We start from the raw sequence: 14,633 nt of genomic DNA on the forward strand, positions 1-14,633 counted from the left end.
CAATAAGTGACTAATCATTGATAATAAATCATTCCTAGACAACCAAACACTTGAATACCTATGTTGAATACACTTATTGTGAGTCGCTTTGGATAAAAGCGTCTGCTAAATGACTGTAATGTAATAAGATAAGATTAGATAAGATAAGATAAGATAATCCTTTATTAGTCCCGCAGCGGGGAAATTTGCAGGCTTACAACAGCGTAGAGTAAAGTGCACACAAGACACATAGTAGAAGAAAGACAAGATAAAAAATAAAAAATGAAAAAATGAAAATAAAATAAAATAAAACAAGTATTATAAATAAGCAATAAAAAAAAAAAATACAGTAGAAAAAACAACAATAACTGAAATATTATATTTACAGACAGAAAACCCCCCCAACTATTTTAACTTTTTTAACTATTATTGTTGTAATGTAATGTAATAATAATAATAATAATAATAATAATAATAATAATAATCTATATTAAGTCGTGCATTTTAATCTTGTTAATCATGCATTAGTTAAGTATTACACAATAATAATGAGGCCTGCTCCCCTATATGTTGGTGTATAGATGTATACTACGTAGTGCTACAGTGACTGTAATGCATTCAGCTGTTCTGGTGCATTGTTCCTTTGGGAGCTGTCCACCTGTGCGAGTGCTGAAAAAGAAGACAGCTCCCAGTTTCTCTCTCTTGCTCTCTCTTCACCCATTTCCCAGAATCCACAGGGGGGCTGGCGCGTGAGAAGGACAGTCGTTTCTTCTCCCATGAACAAACCCCCCAGTGGAGATAAAAGCACCGGGGAGCCTCATTCAAGCCCCCCCCCCCCTGCTCAAGTCCCCGTATGTAGGTAACTCTGAAAGCACATGTCCCTTTAACACAAGTGTCTCTGCCTCCAGATGTGGGTTAAATAAAGGATGACACATGCTGCTGTAATCCGCTGATGATGATGATGATGATGATGATGTGACCTGCTCGCGCACAGACCCCCCACAGCAAGATGAGAGAGAGAGAGAGAGAGAGAGAGAGAGAGAGGGGCTGATGCTTCACATCCAAACTACTAGTTCATACTCCACCACTCCCTAAACTGCAGCCCTGCATCCTCCCCCTTGTTTCTATACGTATGTGCATCCTTAAGGAGAGAGCTGCTGCTTCTTTTCACACTTCACAGCATCGGTGCGCGTTTGAGGGGCGGGGCTGTCGGTGACCCCGTTAAAACAAGCGCACCTCCAGTCTCCATCTCCAAGCGAGTCTCCGTCTGCTGCGGATGCCACAATGTCGGACTGCAGGAGGCAATGGAACCGGGAGGATGAGCTGCCGGTGTACCTGGCGGGGCCGATCACCACCACCGGGCCGAACCAGAGGAAATCCTTCGGCATGTTCAGCTCCGTGGAGGGGGCGTTCGAGAGCAAGACCATAGACTTCGATAACTACGCGGTGGGGAGGAAGGGGAGCCGCACCCCGAGAAGCGGGAGCCGAGAGAGGGTGCTGGACGCCGGGGACCCCGTCGGGAAGACGTCCAGCGAGGGCCGGGAGGGGTCACTGACCGACTCACCCGGGGAGACGGAGGGCGACCGCCCCGGTGTGGTTGTTAGATTCTCATCTGGGAAGGAAAGCCCGAATGGAGAGGTAGGATTTTTAGTCAATGCTGATCATTGTGGCATTATGTGATTAATATGATTTATGATTATGAAATGTTTTTTTTTATTTTTTTTTTATTCAAAAGGTATCAAGTGTCCCCCTCAGGAGTTGTTATTCTGAGACCAAAGCCTCAGTCTGCATAAATGATGAACTCTCGTGCTGCATTGCAGTTTGGCCATTTTTATTTTTGCGTCAACGTAGCTTTTAATAAAAATAAATAAATAAATAAAAAAATAAAAAAATCTCCAAAAAGATGCAAATGCGCGTCGGAAACAATGAAGCTGCTCTGTGTCTGTGGTGCTGAACCGGACAGCGACACACAGCGTCACACTCTCTCAGTTTGCGTGTGTGTGTGTGTGTGTGTGTGTGTGTGTGTGTGTGTGTGTGTGTGTGTGTGTGTGTGTGTGTGTGTGCTATACAACGTCTTTCTCTGCGTCATGCAATTAAACAACACAAAAGGTGTGAGCCTGTTTGTGCATCCTCATAAAGCCTCCTCTTCATCACTACAGAGTCCAAGCATTACATCCCATGGTGGAGATAAATAACACATCACTGCTGCCTTCACATTCTTCCTTTATAAGCAGATGAGCAATGGTTACCATGGTTACATAACATCCTCTTAAAGATGTTGCTATGCAGGCAGGGTTAGGGTTAGGGTGTGGAGGCATGGCAGAAATGAATTGTTTAACACCGTGCTTTGATTGTATTTATTAAATGATCGTATATGCAATTAAAGCAAATTAAAGAGGGAGGTACTAATATTAGCTTTTGCGAGACCCCACCCAGGCACAGAACTCGTGTGGCTACGTGTCTCCTTCCACCCTGGTCCACTGCTGCACCGTGACATAATACCGCTGTGAGGTCGAGGATTGCATAACTGATTGTGCAATATATAAAAATGTCAGGATTGACTTAAACCTCTCCTGTCCCTTCCTTTCTCCCCCTCTCCCTCTCTCCCTCTCCCCGCAGAGTGAAAGGCTGTTGATCAAAGGAGGGCGGGTGGTCAACGATGACCAGTCCCTCTATGCAGATGTCTACATCGAGGACGGCCTCATCAAGTGCGTATAGAACGAGCCGATGATGTCAATATATTGCAAGTACTTTTACAGTTGATAATGATTACATTTCCTTATTCCCTCCTCCTCTACCTGCATGTCACCTCCCTTTCCCCCATCCATTTGTGTCTCACAGGCAGGTGGGGGAGAATCTGGATGTGCCGGGGGGCGTCAAGGTGATCGAGGCTAACGGCCGCATGGTGATACCGGGGGGGATAGATGTCAACACCTGCTTCATGAAGCCTTACCTGGGCACACAGCCTGCTGATGATTTCCTCCAGGGCACCAAGGCCGCGCTCGCCGGGGGCACCACCATGATCAGTGAGTGTGGGAGGCCACGTTATATAATCCAAACCATTAAATATCAGTTGCACTCTTTCCATCTTAACCTTTGACCCCCTCCAACGCCTCTCTAGTTGACCATGTGACCCCCGAGCCTGGGCAGAGCCTGCTGGAGGCGTTTGAGTGCTGGCAGGAGGCCGCGGATAAGAAGGCGTGTTGCGACTACTCGCTGCACGTAGACATCCCCCAGTGGAACGACATGGTCAAAGATGAGTTGGAGCTGCTGGTGCAGGAGAAAGGTACGTCCATTTTTTTTTTTTTTTTTTCACTCCCGGCGTTTCACGGCTCTGCTGTGGTTCTTGTTTCAGTTCCACGTTCAGTCTTGTTTGGAAGCCATTTCACGAGAACAACAGGGACAGATTTAGAAACAATTTGGCCGAGTGTTGAATCCTCTTACAGCGAAGGCACAGAGCAAAGCCATTGTTGTCCACGGTGCTGTCGTGGTGGTCGTGTGCAAATTCCGCTTGTAATCTGTTTTAAGTAAAAAATCACTTTGCCTTTGGGGCAGCTACAAACTAACGCAGTAACCGAGCCAAGGCAGCTGCCTGTGTGTCCCATTTCCCTCAAAAAGAAACTTGAGAGTTGTAATGAAGTTCATCTCGTCTTTATTTTCTGCATTTCAAGATACTTTTTTTTTTGTTGGTTACATCACACAATGTGTCTTTTCTGCGTTACCTCCTTGTCATCGTCCCCACTGTTGTTAGGCATCAACTCCTTCCAGGTTTACATGGCTTACAAGGACGTGTACCAGCTGTCAGACTCTCAGGTATGTGTCACAATCACTACTACCGCACTCGTGTAAATCCATGACTTACTGCTCTTTCCTTTCACTGTTAATCCCCTCTTTGTTATTCGGCCTCATCCCTCCTTCAGCTCTACGAGGCTCTCTCCTTCCTGAAGCAGCTGGGTGCCGTGGTGTTAGTTCACGCTGAAAACGGAGACCTGATTGCTCAGGTGAGCTCCACCTCCTGTAGTTTTACCTCTTACTAACTACATCAGTTGAGAGACATTCTTCCCGGCTCTCACGGAGAGAGGGAGGATTAATCCTGCAGCTGCTGCCGAGAATGACAGGTTCTTTATAGGTCCCCATAGCAGTTGACCATTATTACACTAATGATGATGATGTAATGGTGATTAATACGGTGAGAGCGAAGGTGCAGATAACGCTGACGGCGGTGATGAAAAGTGGGAGTCATGGTCATGGAGATGATGGTCCTGATTAAGGGGACAATTAAAGTGAAAAACCGTGACGCATGTGGAGATGAATGAGGGTAATGAACGATAATGGGAGTGCCGATGAATGATAACGACATACTTGTTCACCTAACTATGGAAGTGGTTGATACGGATCCTCTAGAAGCACCAACCCTCTTGGGAGCAAACAATAAAACTAAGAATATTTTTGAAAAGGAAAACAGTAAGGGGGTGGGTGTCTGTGTGTCGTCCCAATTTTTCTGCTCCCCAGACAGCGCTGTCAGATGCACAACAAGAGCAGCCGACAAAAACCTCCCACACAGTGCGTTGGCATTCTAGGATTTACAACTTTTCTTTGATAAAATGACAGACCACAACATTTTGATTTTTCAGCCATGAGATGCCGCAAAGGCACTGAAACGGGAGTCTTGTTGCGAAAACAGGATTTCACAAGTGCTGTGTTTAATGCTGGCAGTGTTTGTAACGGGTATAAAGATAAACATCTATGTTTCAGGAGCAGAAAAAAATCCTCGGGATGGGAATCACCGGACCTGAAGGCCATCCGCTGAGTCGTCCCGAAGAGGTGATCACATTTCTGTACACCCCACTATCCATCCATCCATCCATCCATCCATCCATCCATCCATCCATCCATCCATCCTTTCATCCCTCCATCCATCCATCCATCCATCCATCCATCCAACCAATCTGTCCATCAACCCATCCATCCATCCATCCATCCATCCATCCACCCATCCAACCTATCATCTATCATCCATCCATCCCTTCATCCATCCATCCCTCCCTACATCCATCCATCCATCCCTTCATCCCTCCCTCCATCCATCCAACTAATCCATCCATCCATCCAACCAACCAACCAACCAACCAACCAACCAACCAACCAACCAACCAACCAACCAACCAACCAACCAACCAATCTGTCCATCAACCCATGCATCCATCCATCCCTCCCTCCATCCATCCAACTAATCCATCCATCCATCCATCCATCCATCCATCCATCCATCCATCCATCCATCCATCCATCCATCCATCCAAACATCCAACCATCCATCCATCCATCCATCCATCCATCCATCCATCCATCCATCCATCCATCCATCCAACCAACCAACCAACCAATCTGTCCATCAACCCATCCATCCATCCAACCCTCCCTTCATCCAACCAACCATCCATCCATCCATCCATCCATCCATCCATCCATCCATCCATCCATCCATCCCACGGATTTAATGTTTTCTTTACTTCCTGTCCCTGCAGCTGGAGGCTGAGGCGGTGTTCCGTGCCATCACTCTTGGCAACCGCGTGAACTGTCCAGTGTACATCACCAAGGTGATGAGCAAGAGTGCAGCGGACACAATCGCCCAGGCCCGCAGGAAAGGTTCGCTTCTTTTTATCTTCTCGCTCCAAAAGTGTCTATTTGAACGACTCTTCTATTGTTTTTGTACGTCCTCTTTTCACATCCTGACCTTCACTGTCCTGCTACCTACCCCCATCCAGGTTCTGTTGTTTTTGGCGAGCCAATTACTGCCAGCCTGGTCACTGACGGCTCTCACTACTGGAGCAAGAACTGGGCCAAAGCGGCTTCTTATGTGACTTCTCCACCTTTGAGTCCCGACCCCACAACCTCAGACCACTTGAACACACTGCTGGCGAGGTACGTCTTAAAACTCTTTGGCAAACTTTTAACCTAAAGCACCTTTTTTTTACACAATGGAATGATAATTCTCTGAGAAGCCTGAAAAAGTATGTAGCCTACCTTATATTTCATGTTTCAACACTGGGAAAAGTAAAGAAAAAATGTCTAACTAAAGGGACGGCTCAACCCAACCAAAAAAAAGTTTTAAGCTATTTATGCTATGCTGTGGTATTTGATTTTGGGGTGAACTGTCCCTTTAATACAGAGTTAGGGCAGACAAATTGTTTCATTTAGCTGTAGCCTGGATGACACCGAAGGGGACACCTGCAAGGATCTAACTCTCGCTGTTTTGCCCTTGGATATTAGTTTGATATTCATGCCACAAACAGCTGGTAGTCAATGCACAACGTCAGAGAAAAAGAGAAACAGATGGAGAGAAGGTGAGGAGAAGAGGGCCACAGAGAAGGTGGTGGGAGGGACGCATAAAGGACGACATAATTATTTGAAGGCCACTTTATCTGCAGTTAACTTTATTCATACATTTATGTAGGCAGTATAATAGCATAATGCATACTATTACCAATGCGAAAAGGCAAACATCATCAAAGTTCAGTTTATCATAGAGAGGGATGAAGAGCACAGGACCAAACCCACTTCACTTCTCACTCCACACACACTAAATGCACAGAGCATCCCGCTGTACACTTTTGACTGTCCTCGATTCCATAAATAGCACAGGAACTAGAATCCTTCATCATCTGTTGCCTTGGCTACCAACTGCCTGCCTGCCTCCTCATCCTCCTCCCCTTTACTTCTCCTCTTTGCTTCTCCACCCCTTTTTGTCTGCAACTCCAGCTTCTCCGAGTGGGTGTGTGCTGTCACACCAGTGCTGGATACTGCTGTTGTCTTTTGAGCTTCTGCTGAAGAGACAGGGTGTATTTTTAGGCTATAAAACATAATTTAGGAACAAAGAAATAATAGTTTTCCTCACATTTCAGCGAGGCCCGTTGTTTCCGTAATAAGCACTCTCGTGGCATCGAGGCGATGATCCTACAGCTCACTTTGATGAAGTATTCGCTGTAATTAACAAATTACTGAAAATCGTCAGATAACACACAATGCTAATCATAGGTGTTAATCAGCAACTTGTATATAAATGTATTGATGGCTATTTGGTAATGCTGTGTATGTTTTTGTAGTTAGGCTTTAATGACTTGTCCTGCAGCTGCGTTATATCATTCAGACTGGTTCAGATGGTTGATTTTTTTGCCCCAGGCCACCACATGACTTTAGGTTATGTGCTCAAGGAGAACGCCTGGTGGCTAAAAGTAGGAATAGGAAAGTTAGTCTTTAGGTTCATCACGATTACTTGAATGGGAAATATTGTCCTGAGCTGACCACCTAATCACAAAGATTGAACAGTATGCAGTGAAAAATCTAACATTTGACGTGTTGATATCGCTGGAGTTGGATGTTGGATGTTTATGTGTATTATTTCATATAGTTCTGTTGCTTTTATTCAGCGGGGACCTGCAGGTGGTGGGCAGCGCTCACTGCGCCTACAGTACTTCCCAGAAAGCAATCGGTAGAGAAGACTTCACCCTGATCCCAGAGGGAACCAACGGAGTGGAGGAGAGGATGGCATTCGTCTGGGACAAGGGCGTGGTGAGCAATGAGGACATATGTGTGTGTGTGTGTGTGTGTGTGTGTGTGTGTGTGTGTGTGTGTGTGTGTGTGTGTGTGTGTGTGTGTGTGTGTGTGTGTGTGTGTGTGTGTGTGTGTGTGTGTGTGTGTGTGTGTAAATCAGCTGTGACTGTGAGGTGTGTAACCCCCTCCAAAAATCCACCTCTCTTCCCCGCAGGGCATGGGGAGAATGGATGAGAACCAGTTTGTGGCGGTCACATCCACTAATGCTGCAAAAATCTTCAACCTGTACCCGCGCAAAGGCCGGATAGCGGTGGGCTCGGACGCGGACGTCGTTATCTGGGACCCCGACAGCTGCAAAACAATCACTGCCAAACAACAGCAGTCGGTGAGAGCAACAGAAAGGAAGAATAGATTGATTGATATGAATGAATGGAGAAATAGGGTAGTGAAACTGAGGAGGCGGGAGAAAAGGGTTCATATGGGAGATATGTGGAGTGTGAAATAGGATAAAAACCAAGAGGCAGATCACAGGAGCTGAAGAAAAACCTAAAATTCACTATGAAGCCTGGCATCACTGTGAGCAATATGATGCCGTATTGCATAGGGGTGGTAGTATCATAATAATACAATACATGCAACACATTTGATACAAAACCAAGGGTTATTAAAAATATACAGCATGTTTAAAGAAAGTAAGATAAAGGATTTATCTTTAATGAGTCGGTTTGCTTCAATTACCGAGAAAAAAAAATCTAATTGGATGGTTTTTGGCTGTGTTTTTGACAATGACATTGAAATCTGTGTTATAAAAAGAAGTTCCAGTGAAAGCGTTTCACAGTGACGACTGTGGTTTTATGGGGACACTGTTTCAATTGTGAAAAGGGAAAATCAAGTTACTCCCTTTGCATTGGGGTGGCATCACGACCTAGACTTATAAACCGAAGTATTTTTTTTTCTTTATTTCTGCAATTTACATGAACCTATTCTTTAAATTTGAAGATATTTAAATCCATCAGATTTGCCTCGGAGGTGAAAACGTGCCTTGAATAATGTGACACAGCACAGTGACGATGTTAGACAGCGGTTAATGTATTCTGTCTGCTCTGCCACTCTGGAAGGCCTTAATCCAGACTGGTGCCGGCTTTAGGTTATAATCCCCCCTCACCCCTCACCCATCCTGTGCTAACATCTCCTCCCCACCCTTCCCCCCTGTGTTCACACTGTCGCTCCTCCTATATGCCTGGAGCTTCTCACTTATTCATCCCCCATTTTCTCAACCGCTGCATTTTACTGCATGTATTAAGCCCTCTGATACAATACTTGCTGAAATAGCACAGAGGGCTGAGACAGTGTATGAATGGTGAAAGAGTTCTCGCTTGTTCATCTGCTTAATCCCCTTTTTTCCCCCTCATTCTCGGTCTTGTATGCGTTATCGCTCTCCACACAGACTTCAGAATACAACATCTTTGAGGGTCTGGAGTGTCGTGGGGGTCCGGCGCTGGTGTTGAGTCAAGGTCGCGTGGTTTACGAGGACGGGAAGCTGCAGGCCCAGCAGGGCGCCGGTCGCTTTATCCCCCGCAAACACTTCCCTGACTACGCATACCAGCGCGTCAAATTCAGGAACCAGGTACAGTAAACAAATTGTTCTAAAGACATTTCTACAGCAGGATTACAAATGTGACAGTTGAAAATATTTTGCATTAAAGGATTAAATATGCCGATAACATCCAGTTCTCTATAGTTGTACCATTGCTCTACTGCCTACACAAATACTTGAAACAATATATATATATATATTAAAAAATGCTGCTAAATAATTCTCAGTTTGAGAGGAGACCCTAGAGACAGAAAATGTCATGCTCTCTTCCATAATGACACATTTAGGTGTTTATTTTTCTACTTTGTCTTTTTGTGTCTGTAGATTTCTCTTAAATTCACTAAAGGTTAGCATCAGATAATGCCTCATTTTCAAATTTAAACATCACATTTCAGAAAATCAATGTAAGTAGTCAATTATATCTATGAGTTTTTTTACCTTGTCTGTAATTTTACAATACATATCTTCAAAGGCCTTTTTCTCTAAATTAGTTTTTTCTCAGACTCAGAAATCTCCACTTGAGTAGCACTAACATACACCAAACCTTCCAGTTTCATTCCTATCTATATTCTGAAGGTTTTCACAAAAGGGTTTGTTCATACTATGTCATTCACAGCCTGATTGATGGAGCATTTTATTACTAAAAGTGGCTAAATTGATTTTTTTATGGCTGTTGACAGTATTTTCTGATTTATGAAGTGATATAAAAGAGCTATCCAATATTCCCTCTCAAAACCTTCGACTTTAATATGTCAATAAAATAAAACATTCATTTCGAACCTGGCCTCATCCAACGTTCAGATTACTGTTCTGAAAATGTATGCCATTTAGCAAATATTTGAAAAAGAGTTAACAATCAACAAATTAGAAAACTGAAGCATATAAACATTTCTAGAATTCTTTTCAGGAAATGAACGAGGTAAAAAAGTATCAAAGACACCCAGAAAGAAATGACATCTTCAAAAAGCCAACAGACTTGTGCATGAAAACTGGAAAAGTGAGGCGAGATTGTAGCTCTAGGTCTGGTCAGACTGATGAATGACTTGTGTGTGTGTGTGTGTGTGTGTGTGTGTGTGTGTGTGTGTGTGTGTGTGTGTGTGTGTGTGTGTGTGTGTGTGTGTGTGTGTGTGTGTGTGTGTGTGTGTGTGTGTGTGCGTGTGTTTTCTATCTAGGCAAAGAGCAAGCAGGGCGTTCCTCGTGGCTTGTATGACGGCCCTGTGTATGATGTCGTTCCTATGCCCAAATACATCACTCCTTCTCCATCAGCCAGAACCTCACCCACCTCTCACCAACCACCACCCATACGCAATCTCCACCAGTCCAACTTCAGCCTATCAGGTAACAGAAATAATGTATCTCCCATCAGTTATACAAATTAAATCCAATTCCTTTGAGGCTTTTAATGTGTTAAATGGAGCATAAATATCCAGATGCATTATGGGGCATGTTATGTATACTGCAAAGGTTCTGAATTAATTATATTTTAAGTAAATACATTTTAATTTTGCCTTTATTTCCCAGGAGCACAGAGTGATGACTCCATCCCTCGTCGCTCTGGCCACCGTATCGTAGCTCCCCCGGTGGCCGCTCCAACATCACCAGCCTTGGTTGAACACTCGACTGTGCACTAAGAGTGGTTGAGGGGTTTCATCTCTCTCTCTCTGTGTGTGTGTGTGTGTGTGTGTGTGTGTGTGTGTGTGTGTGTGTGTGTGTGTGTGTGTGTGTGTGTGTGTGTGTGTGTGTGTGTGTGTGTGTGAACACCTCTGGGTTTTTTACTACAACAGTGACGTGCTCTTTTTTTTTAGACCTTTATGATTTTTATCAGTTTGCCTTGAGACGTGGTCACAGAGAAGCACATTAATACTTCCAATAAACAAATAGTAGGATTTACAATCAACTATGTCATTCCAAAATAGGAGTAACTCTCGATCGGGGTACACACACACAAACACACACACACACACACAGATCTGGTGTTGGACCCCCTCTTCAAGCACCCAAACGTGAACCCATTGTTATGTCATGTTGTTTATCTCCTTCCCCGTGAGCATGACTTCCTCCTTACTCTTCCTCGCATCCCACGTCCTACTGCGTGGGATCACTCACACACGGTGCTCCTTTTCACAGCTGAAGAACAAATAACAGATTTCTCCCGAAGAGGTTTTTATTCAACATCTTAGCAATATTTGTCTCAATGTGGCTCACGCGGCTCCGTCATACACGTTGCATGGACTCGTCTTTAAATGTCGCACCACTTGTGGTTTAGTTGTTGCGACGGTGGAACGCTTGCAATATCACTCGAGGCACATTTGATATATTCCTCTCCTGGTAAAGGTTTGCTTTGAACACATAGTGACATTCACTGTGGGCGGAGTTAGACAGCTGTTACGAGTGGGTTCATTCTTTCTAACAATAATACTGTGAACTTCAATAAATGAATGCATCTTCCTCTCCACCATCAGATACTTTATGCAAATGTGTCAATAATCTCTAGTTGAGCAGCTGAGACAAATATGAAAACATCTGTGCACTGCAACATTCATTTCTAGGTAAAGACGATACGATGTGTGTGATAGTTTTCTGCCGCTCATCACTCATGCTAGAGCTAGATCTTCGTTGTAATGACATGTCCAACTCACTGCTGTAAAAGGGCTTAAGCCCCCCCCCACCGCGCGCTTTAAAACTTTACTGACAATCTTTGTGAGCTGTTTTTCATTTATATTTGATTGATTCTGGATGTTTTCTTGGTACGTTTAAGTGTTTCTATGCCGCTCTGTTTCCTTTGCTGTTGTCTGGTGTCTCCAATGGAACCACTAATAATGATCAATAAAGACTTGACTGTTGTCAAGGTGATGGTTAAACAATCATTCCTGAGAGTTTAATACTGACTGAACATGAGTGACTTTGTCTGATGAATTTCTCCAATCATTTCTGTCAGGTTGAGTTTGCAAACTTTTCAGGTAGGACGATACGAGTTCAACACAAACACGTCCAAGTGAGACCCAATCACATAATACTCTGTTTAAAATTAATTTAAGTAATTCCACTCCAATAAAGAGCATGTGTTATGTTCATTTTGTGTTCATTTTATAGTCAGAGAAAAAGGGAATGTTGACATTTTGCAGCCTTGAAAAGAAAACCTTAAGGCTTATGAATATTGTGTGGATTTATTCTTATTAATCCCTTCATTATGGTAGAAGTGTATTCAATGATTTTTGGGAGTCATTGTGACCATGTCACTTTTGAACCAGGTAGGTGGACACGAATGCAAAGACAGCAACAGGCAGGAACCAAAGAATTAACTAATTTCCAACCAGGAATACAATGTAGAAACAGGGAAACTACGACAATCAGAACACAAGGAGCAAAGCGTCAGCTTCAACACCGACGGACTGACCATAAACAGACTGACAAAGAACTTAAAGATGAGACAGGTTTAAAAACACAAAGAGCTTATCACCCAATGAGGCACAGCTGGAGAGGGCAGGGAGCTGGAAGAGAGAGGGAAGCACTGTGATTGGATGACAAGAAAACAAGGACTGGGAGGACAAAAAGGGGAGACACTAAAGAGGTGAACATAAGGGAAGACGTGCTACAGGAACACATGAGGAACACACAGAGCAAGGACAGGAAAGTCAAATTATATATAAGTATAAAAACAGAGGGACATAACAGTGTAGCTGAGTGTTTAGCCACAAAACAAAATGCTACCAAGACACAACATAAGTCTCCAACAAAGTCAGACCAACAGAACTGAAAACGGCAACAGAAAAATCCAACAGAATCATGACGGACAACAGGATGAATGGCAACCATGAATTGCGTCTGATAAATCCCATGGAAGGTAAAATGTGTTAAAGAATTGAAAAGTTTGTGATGACAACAAGTATTAAAGAGTGATTCTTTTATCAAAACCATACACGTTTGATTCCAGTTCAGTTGCAGGCTCCCTGAAGGTGTCAATTCATATCAGAGTGGGTTTGATTTACACATGTACATGGGAATAAAACAAAGAAAATATCACCAAACACATATTAAAATGAGAAAAAACTGGGATAGTTCAAAGTTGAAATGGAGGGAAGGAGCAGACAAATGACAACAAAAGGAAATATGTTATCAGGAGCAAATATAACACTGTATATGAAATTACAATTTTTCATGGATCAGGATTGAATATCAACGCTAATGACATTATAAAAGCTTTGTGGCAAGGAATTTAGGGGAGAGGGAAAGGAAAATGATAAAATAAAGGAGAGGACAGAGAAATTGTTAAATAGAATAAATGCAATAACAGAGTAATTAAACTGATGTTCTGACAACTTAAGTGATCTTCAAATAATCAGCTCTGTCATGACATGATAAAAGCTTTGTGGTGATGAGTTTTGTTCTGTTTCCCGTTATAGCCTCGTTTCAGAAATTCATTCTGACAAATTGAATTGAAAATGAATTGAGCGGAATTCATTTGTGTCTGTTGTTGGGGAAATAAATGAACAGCACAAGGACAGGAGAGGAAGTGTCACTGCTACCTGCTAGTAGAAATATTAGGCTGTTATGCTTTATGATATAAAGCTGATCGGCCAAGTTGAAATGGAAAAAATGACAAATCACTTTTTCACATTAACTTGATTACACACAGTTGATAGATTGTACTGCAATTAAAGGCTAAATAAGAGGATTGTTTTACTCATACAGGAGGGGAAATATGTTTAAGACTATTTTTTTTAGTTCATAGCAATGCTTATTAGTAGGCTATAGTGTACTCTGTGTTTAATATAAAGTATTATGAGAAGTTAGAGCCGAACTGGAAGTTTAGGTTATTGCAGCTCCCTTAAGAGACGCGAATAATAGCAGAGCAGCTGCATGTTGAGTGAACACCTGCTGGAGATATGAACAGCAAGGCTCGCTATTTAAAAGTTTAGTCCAAGACAAGATGTGTTTAATTATAACATAACTTTCACTCATACTGTATCAAAAATCCCACGGGCAAATGGTTTCTAAGTATCATTAGTGGAGCCTTTATAACAACATTACATCACAGATTTTTTATATACTGTGGATGTCAGCTGCAATGTCTCACAACACTGTGTACAATTAATTATGCTGCATCTGTAGTATATCCACACCCATCTGTGGCCCCAGAGGAATGTTTCGCTTTATTATGGTCCCTGAAAATAACGGCTAATTTACTGCACTTCATTTTCACGTTTCATCTGGCAGAGATTGGCAGCACTTGGTTTTTGAAGTGTTTTCTCAAAGGAGAACTCCTCGGTAGACGAGTTTGTTCAAAATAGTTTTTTTTCTTTTAAAATGTACACTCCTCATGAGGCTGTTGCATAAATATTATGACAAGTATTACACCCAAACGCTCTCTTTCATAAACTGTTTACTTGTTATGTTCATGTCAGTGTGAATGATAAGATGTGTAACTTCTATCCCACCTGTAATGCTTTATACATTATACATCGTCCCCAGCCATCCTGAGATGCAGTGAAGGCTCTTGCTT

At 43.0% G+C, this 14,633-nt stretch overlaps 1 protein-coding gene across 1 annotated transcript; it reads left to right on the forward strand.

Moving 5' to 3' along the window:
* The first annotated feature begins 1,263 nt into the window (after positions 1–1,263).
* Positions 1,264–10,742, forward strand: crmp1 (collapsin response mediator protein 1). Its single transcript, XM_054604203.1, is given in 15 exon segments — positions 1,264–1,617; positions 2,599–2,687; positions 2,821–3,005; positions 3,101–3,265; positions 3,731–3,792; positions 3,900–3,980; positions 4,735–4,803; positions 5,508–5,628; positions 5,748–5,904; positions 7,410–7,551; positions 7,748–7,918; positions 8,981–9,160; positions 10,303–10,468; positions 10,652–10,708; positions 10,711–10,742. Coding segments are annotated over 15 exon segments (2,031 nt in total).
* The last annotated feature ends 3,891 nt before the right edge of the window (positions 10,743–14,633 follow it).

The sequence above is a fragment of the Anoplopoma fimbria genome, chromosome 9 (genome assembly GCF_027596085.1).
Source record: "Anoplopoma fimbria isolate UVic2021 breed Golden Eagle Sablefish chromosome 9, Afim_UVic_2022, whole genome shotgun sequence".
NCBI lineage: Eukaryota > Metazoa > Chordata > Actinopteri > Perciformes > Anoplopomatidae > Anoplopoma > Anoplopoma fimbria.